This window comes from Pygoscelis adeliae, unplaced genomic scaffold (assembly GCF_000699105.1).
Source record: "Pygoscelis adeliae isolate BGI_AS28 unplaced genomic scaffold, ASM69910v1 Scaffold286, whole genome shotgun sequence".
NCBI classification, from domain to species: Eukaryota; Metazoa; Chordata; class Aves; order Sphenisciformes; family Spheniscidae; genus Pygoscelis; species Pygoscelis adeliae.
Genome location: NW_008825076.1, coordinates 4,560,209 through 4,568,608, shown reverse-complemented (window position 1 = coordinate 4,568,608; position 8,400 = coordinate 4,560,209). Strand labels below are relative to the sequence as shown.

At 39.8% G+C, this 8,400-nt stretch overlaps 1 protein-coding gene across 1 annotated transcript in view; it reads left to right on the top strand.

Moving 5' to 3' along the window:
• Positions 1-6,587: 6,587 nt before the first annotated feature.
• Positions 6,588-8,400, top strand: part of CBLN4 (cerebellin 4 precursor) — a 52,919-nt gene continuing 51,106 nt past the window's right edge. The window contains 1 exon segment of the mRNA XM_009326859.1: positions 6,588-6,659. Within this exon segment, the coding sequence (XP_009325134.1) occupies positions 6,588-6,659 (72 nt within the window).

Below are 8,400 nucleotides of genomic sequence, written 5' to 3'. Positions count from 1 at the left end.
TCAAGTTGTTTGTTGTTTTTTTTTCCCCCCCCCCAGTTTGTTGAATTGTATATTATTGCTTCTCTCATTTGTCAAGTTTGTTTTGAATTTGAATCCCCTTTGCAACCCGCTTGCAGGTCTTTCCACCTTCGTGTCAAAGTCCGCAAACTTAATAAACAAAATCTCTAGTCCGTCAGCAGATCATTAATGAAAACATTGAATAGTACAAAATGAAGTCAGCCTCCTGTGCATCACTACTCAATTTATCCTTTGAGTTTTCACAGTGAAACTCCAGTAATTACTTTCTGAGTGTCACTTCCTGACAAGTTCCAAGTGCTGTTAGAGCGGGAGGGTCCTGCTGAGAACATGCCGGTCTGTTAAGTGGTGATGGAGGGAAACTCTAAAGTACTTGCTTCATGTGAGACCTATAAATCATCAGTTTTTCAGAGGGAACTTTAAGATATGTTTAGGCATTGAGATTTCTCAATATGGCGATATTTTCAAAACTGGAAGTAGGTAGACTAGTTTGTATTGTATGCTGTACTATATACGTGTCACTAGGCACCAGTTTATATTTTAGGTTCCTAAATATTTTTGAGACTAGCTTTTTGAGATTTTTTTTTTGTTGTACTTAATCACTATATAACTTTATACCAATAAAAAAAAATTATAATAAAATATCTTTGGGCTCCTACTGAAAGTGGCAGAATATCCAGTGTTTTCAAGGAAATCAAGCTACTGTTTGATGAATACCTTCTTCTTTGAATAAATGTTGACAGATATTATTCAGCCAGATATAGATCTGAACAAATAATGCAAAACATTATTACAGATGGATAATTTATTTGATGAATAGCAGCTCTGTTTGACAAATAATATTAGTCTATCTCTATGACTGGCTACAAAAGATGGTATTGCCACATAAAAATATCACATCAGTCATCTGTATTGATATTTCATGTAAATTACAAGTGAAGGCTTTTCAGATACCCCAATCATAGAAGACAGCCACTCCCCTGTAAATATATGGGAGCACTCGGTAGGCTTTGGGCCAAGTTCACACCCAGTAGAAGTGAATACATTAGGAGATGAAAGCTGATAACACCAGACTGGAACTTTTAAGGCAACCCAGATTGTGTCTGTGGTCTTTAAAATCACTTAAATGACATGTTGAACATGCAGGCAGAGTGCAGCTCAGCATAATATTGTGAGGAAGACAAATATCCATAGTAACTAAGCCAGTGCCTTTGACTTAAAGAAAAAAAAAAAAAAAAAGAAGAAAAAAAAAAGTGTTTTCTTTAAAAGCACAGCTTGGAAAAGGAAGTTGCTACTTGAAATTTCATCACAGGTCAATCACTGCATTATATCCTGGGACTTGTTTTTTAGCTTCTACACTGTACTTGCTTTGCAGAAAGTGTTGTGCACTGTAGCTGGAAGGCACTGAGTCAACAGAAAATCCCCAGAAGGCTTTACCTCAAAGTCATTTTATCCTGCTGTTCTGGACAGAAAACAAAATCTTCTATTATTAAAATCTGTGTTTAAAAAAACTGGACTCCAAAATGAATGAAAATATGACCCTATGATGGATAAAAAATGTCAGGCATGTATGTTAAAACAGCATTTCTTTTTGTGTGGACAACAATAGCATTCAGTCAGATTTATGCCCAGAAATTTGTGAGATGTCTGTAAAGCAATATGTAGCCACTACTTGGCTCTCCCCTCTTGGATTGGGTCCCCTTGTCCCTTGGAGCATTGATCCTAGCGGTGCTAAAAGGGAGATGTTACTGTGGAGTGCAGAGGATGAGGAAGAAGCCCTCTCGGTCCAGCCTTCCCTTCTGGGTCCCGCAGCAGCCAGGAGCTGGTTTGTCTCTTATTCCTTGCAGCAAGCAGATGAGAATGTTTAACACTGTTAATGTTTAATAAGGACAAGTGTAAGGAATGCTTAATAGCGAAAAGCTTGACTAGACTTGAATAAAAATTTCTCCTCATTTGTACGGGGAGCAGGATTTCCGCATGACTTGGTTTTACTGTCACAGGAAATGATAGAGCTCGGTGCATGTTAGCTATGATCTTTGCCTAAATAAACCTGAAACAATGTCTCACTGAATCATGCCAGTATTTGTAATAATTGAGATCATATGTATAGCTGACTGACAGCCAGATTTCTTGCTCTAAGTCTCCATGGGTGTACGTGCACACATTCCAGGAGTCTTTTTGCATTACATTGCTGTCATATTATTATGATTCGGGTAGGATTGTCCACAGAATAAGAATAAGCTAAGCAAGAGCCATGTAGCTCAAATTCCTCTGTAAGTAATGGAGAGAAAGAGTTGTTGGATAATGGGACAGGTCTTACATGCGGTGAATTGCCACCTAGAGAAGCCCAGGTATCTCCATTGACTGCACAGGAGTCACAGCGATCCTGTGGTCGATTGGGGAATGTGAACCAGTGTGTATTAAAGGATGAGAGTCAGAAAGAAGAGACACAGGAAGACATTAGCCTGTCTTAACCTTGAATGGTTACCTATGTTAGGCATGCATTCTGCTGCTTTGCTCAATCAACTGTAAATGACTCGGATGACGTGGCTTTAACCCCTCTTTCTTGGTTGATGCTCAGAAGGTCTGGAGACCTTTCTGGAGTCATTAGACTAATATTTCCACAGCGTGGAGACTACATGCAAAACTTCCACACCTCTTAGGGCCTCTTGTGAGACTGTGCTGGGTAAACAGAGAGTGGCAGGAAGCCCTGGAAGGGGTCACGTAGAGTACTGCGTTGGCAGCTGTCCAAGAATAAGCCAGAAATCTCATAACTCACCACTAAATGCATTTTATACCATGTCTAGGCCAAAAATATAAAAACCTCACCCTGCAGAGTAATGGATATACAGAGAATGCCTGGAGCCCCATGCTCTTCCTTCAATTGTGAGCGTTGATTTTTCTTTCAAATCACTTACGTAGCTATACTGAATTTTGGGTGGGTGATGAAAATTTAATCTGTATTAAACAAGCTTCTTTAACCTAGCAGGTGAACGAATGCATTATTAATGCAATCTCATGTATTTCCTTAATGTGCATGCTTTATAATAGACGCATTTAATTTTTTTCTAAGTCTTGTTATCCAACCTTGTATGAAAACATTGTTTGGTTGCACCAGTCACATTCTATTAGGCAATCTAACACGATCTGACTTAGTGGCATTTCAGTGGATAATATGACAAAAATTGTTTCTTTTTAAGAAAAAAATATGACCAAAACAGACACAAGAATGAGCATTACAAAAATTGTGACATGCTGAGAGAAAAGCCCCACAGATACAAAATGATAAAGGTCAGGACATGTTACTCAAGTCTTGTTTGCAAGTAAAAATACCATGCTAACGTGTGGCTGTCAAAAACCTAAGCGAGCCAGACAGACTTCTGACAAATAATTTTGACAGTTCTCATAAGCTGAAAAGTGCCTTTTTTGCCTCTCTCTTGTCTTTTGAAATGTTTCCCTTCTGCTTACAGATGTGCAGAGAGAGAGAGAGTTAACCAAGACATTAAAAAAACAGGGTGCTGTTAAAAATAACCTGTACCAAGCACTGTCTTTCGTGTGCTCTCTGGGGAATGTACTAACTGTCAGGAGTCTAACAGACTAACTCACTTTAACTAACCTTCCTGAATTTGAAATATACAAAATTATTTGCTTCTCTTTTGCAAACATTTTTCTTCATACATTATTAGGCAAATTAAGAGATGTTCCCTGTTGTTTTTTCATGTCTTGGGCAGAATTTCATTCTAGTCTAAGGGAGACTTTGGTGAAGGTAAGCAGAATGAAGAGTTGAATACTTCACAGAGACAAAAATGCATTCCCTTCTGCAATTTTTTTGTAAAAAAAAGTAAAAAAAAAAAAAAACCTTTTGAAAATTTTCAGCAATGCAAAATAGAAACATGGTGAATTACAAGAAAATGTCTTGGGTTTGGTAGAGATTTTGTGGCAAGGTTTCTTGGTTCTAGATAGAATATTTGGCCAGAAAGACAGACCTTAAAATACCCGCTGCTTGGGGCACTGCAGAGTATGGAGCCTGCTTGTATGAGAACAGGGATGGTGACCAAATCCTAGAAAAAAAAATTCAAAGCCTCATATTTTTCAAGTTGAAACTCTTGTTTTCTTGGCCCCACTTAGGAAGCATCCCTGCAGATGTGCACGATATATTGTGTAGCTGGACAGCACTATGAGAGTCAAATGAGAACTGAGCTCGTTCATTGAATTACTTGTGTAGTGAAGCAAAGGAAATAAATACTTCTCTTGTTTATGTTAATCAGACTGTGCCTTTGACATAAGGTTATGATGTTATCTTTATGTTATCATTGTCATCATGCAGCAAAATCTTTGAACCCTTCTCCATACAAAAGGGCCTAACAATTGCAAAAATACTATCCAGTTTCCTATTAAGAATTGCTATTCTGTATAAATAGGATCTTGCACTTTAACGCTGGCAGAGCTTAGCCTTAAGGAAACTATATTTTTAAATTCAAATATATCCATATTCTTGTTTGCTTACACGGAGCCTGTTCAGTGGGGAATTATCTTGTTAAGATCTAATCGTATACAGTGTATGTGTGGTGTAAATATATGGCCATTTAAAATTCAAATACAGAATGTGGAGGTCACTGTAGGAACCTTCTGTGCCTCAGCAAGTGTGAATGAATTATCAGACCGCTTTCATTCTTCCCTCACTGTTCACATTACTATTTGTAGCTGGGAGCTATGCCATAAGTTACCTTTATATTAGCATTGAAAATTCCAAGGATTTAAAAACAAAATATTTCTTCTTCTTTTACTCCCAGTTTTATTTGTAGGTTGTGAAAACATACAGTGTGTCTGTTGATCAGAAACTGGTTGAGATGTTAGAAATTTGGTAAGCTAAAGTGCCTTTGGTGTAGTGTGGCTCAGAAAAAGAGAGAACCCGTGGATTTACTGGTCCCTGACCTCTGTGGTGTGACTGGTTATTTTTATGATGCCCATCAGACTTGTGCCAGGTGACTGTGGTGCTTGGATGGGTGGAGAGGATCTCGTTCAGCTGCAAGGCTGTGTTGCTGGGGTTTTTAGCAGAGAAGCTGCTATTATTTGTGGAGAGCTGTAGGCGTAGGTAAAGCAAGCGGCTGGTTAGGACAGGAAGGTGCTGGGGGTGGCAAAGCAGCTGCAGCCCTGCTGCCTGCTCTGCCTGCCTCAGAGCTGCTGGGAAGCAGCTTGGTGGCTGCTGCTGAGGGTAGCAATCACGAGTCTCAGGTGGCAGAACTGGCAGCTCTCAGGAGCCCCGATTTCTACCCACCCTTGCCCTCCTGGGCAGCAGACCTGGCTTTCTAGCCTGTCTTTAGCTCTTCGCCTTTGTTTTCCTATGGCAGGAACAGCAAAACCCACTCCAGGTCTTGGTGCCTTGTCCTTGAGGCAGCCAAATCCGGGATTGCTTGCAGTGCTGAGATGCTTTGAGCTGCCTTGCTCTGAACGCGTTAGTCCCCGCAGCAGCTCCGGCAATAGAGGTGCAGGGGAGGCCCCCTTCCCGTTCCTTGAGACAGCTTCCCCTTGCTCCTGCACAGCCTGGGCAACACTTCTGGGGCGGGCTCTTCACCTGGATGTCCACGTGGAAGAGTTTTAAAAGTCTTTCAAAAGATTTGAAAGAAAGATTTTATTGTAGTAACTTATCTCCTGGTGGTGAGGTCATTCTCCGGGGGGTAGGAAACACTGTATACTGTAGCTAAGCTACTGGATGAAAAACTCACAAGTTCCTGAACTCTCGTGTAAAACCTACACACTCCTTCCAAATTCCCAACTCTGCTACTGTTGAGGAATGGGTATCACACAAGGGAACTCTTTGGTCTGTCTCAAAGGGAGGTGGTTTATTCCTTCTACAAAGTCTGTGAAAGAGCTTTACCAATGGTGTAAGCGGCTGTAGTTCTGGGTCCCTGGTCACTTCACTTGCCTTTTTTTCTTTGCTTGATTCCTGTTTGGCATTGCGATCCCCACCTGGTTCACTTAAGAGCGACATTAATTTGTGTGTAAGCTTACTGACAGTGCAACCTCCTTTTTTTGGTAAAAGAAAGGGGAAGTGTAATGCCGGCTTGTTGATGTGTTTAGATAAGTTCACGTGACAGCTGTACCTGCTGGTACCAACATCAATTTTTTCCCCCCTTCACCCTGAAAATTTCGAATGGTCCTGATCTTGCTTTCATGTTGTCTATATGCAGTACTTTACACTAAGGGTAAGACACAGGCAAGCATGCAAAATTGATGTTTTCACTTCTTGCCAGATTTTCTAACTAAAAAAGATTTCCTCCTGGCAGTTCTATCTCCAGATATTACCACCCTATCTTCTAAAATTGTAAAAGCCCCTGTATATTTGATATCTTGTGGACTTTCACCAGGTTTCAAAGGAAGATTATATTTGCTGGGCAGGTTGTCGATAGAACGTAAAATATGAATGAAATTGTAATTTTATGGCAGATACCATCGTTGTAACTGTCACAAGCACTCTGTATCCTCAATAGCCAGATAGAAAAAGTCTCTAAAAACATTTAATTGACTTTTTTTTCCAGTTAAGCCAGGAAAAAATCCTCAAAATTATGAATATGGTGAAAAATAAAGAAGTGAGCATTGAAGGAGCTTTGCATTTGGCACAGAAAGAATTATATGCTGAAAAGGTAAGGTCACTCCTTTGATCTATTTTGCAAGACATTCAAATGTATGAGCATGTTCTGGAAAGCCTGGTTGAGCGTTAGGAGCACGTCTGTATTGCTTTCAAAGATACAGTCCCATCTTGTGCAAACATATACACTCCAGTTTATGATCAAATACGTCAGGTACTAATGGCTAATGCTACCTGTATCCTATGTAATGGATAGCCCATGTAGATGCTGCAGCTGCACTGGTGTCATTACCTGGATTAAGTAGTTTAAATCTAGATCAGGTGTATCCATACGAGTTTCGTTATTCCGAGTGCAGCATCAAGTACTATAACAATAAATGTAGGGCAAAATCCTTGGGCTGATACCATGAAGCACCTCAGGAAAATGATAGATCTAATCTCTGGGGGGTCTCCTAGTGCTGGGTTGTCCTTGGGGCTTGACTGGTCACCATAAGTGGGTCTGACAACTCAGCGTTATGCATGGCCGCAAGAATGGCTAGTTACAAAGTGCAAAGCCTTGGCCAGTGTGACTTCAGTCCTAACATCTCCTATGGTTGGCTCTGACCTTCCACCAGGCAAAAGTAGAATCAGTGTAAAGGTGGCTTAAAACTGTTTTTGAGTCCTCCAACAACATAACTTTGCTGAGCATAGGTCAACGAGAGCAAGAAGTCTAGTCCAGAGAGTTCAGGATCAGATTGAGACACAAAAATTTCATTTTTCTGCTGTTAAAGCCTTAATCTCTTCACTGACAATCAGAAGTGGATAATTAGCATCTTTCCATTTTATAGAAAGCATGGAAGTTCTTTCCTGAGAAAAGTAGAAGTTGATAATGATGAGTGGAAATAGTTTGAGAATGAGGAATACATTAATTGTGTACATCAGCCTTTTAGTCCTCTCTGTGATCCCTGTTCAGTATCTCTCTCATTGCAATCTCTGTCCATCATCACCACAGAAGTACCAGCAGAGAATTCTTTGGAGAAATTTTCACTATCTATTTCCCCTTCTGCTCTGGATTTTTGAACCAGCCTCCCTATGGGAGCATCTCCAGGAAACAGTGAAATCTTATGATGTATTAATGACACAATCTGATTTTTTTTTTTGCATTGCAGGAGCTGGTAGTGATTTTGAGATAAACCTGGTGCTTTTTGGAATTATTTTTAAAAATAACTTTCTGAACTGCTTATTAACTTCTTGGCTGGAAAGAAGTAGAAGGAGAAGCAAAAATAAATGCTAATAAAAAAGCAGCACAAGTTTTGCAGAAGGGCTGCAGTCAACAAAAATATTAAACTCAGCAGTGTAAGACTACATGGAAATACATTCTCAGAGTAAGAAGAGAAAGGGTTCCTTTTCTACTTCTGCTGCGTTAAAGCTTTTGTGATAGCTAATTATTAGAACTAAATCAAATGTAATATAGCTGGATCGCAACCTCCCCTTCCCTGCATTTTCCTGAAGATTATAAAATTAGTCATTTTCCATGCACACAGTATAGCTGCTGTAAGGGACCAGATAACAAATTGTATACCTTCATATAGTAAGAAGGAACAATGATCTTCCATTTTACTGCACCGCATGCAAGGGTCAGTAAATGTATTTCTTTAAAGTCACATATGGTTCTTGTTTGCTACTTAGTCCATTTAATAAACTGCTTGTACTCACGTGTTTTGAAATGTGTTTAGTACAATTCCATGGGCTTTGCTCTTCCCCTTCCTGTCTTCCTACTTTCTGCTCTCCCTTTCAGCTTCCATCCCAATCTGTGA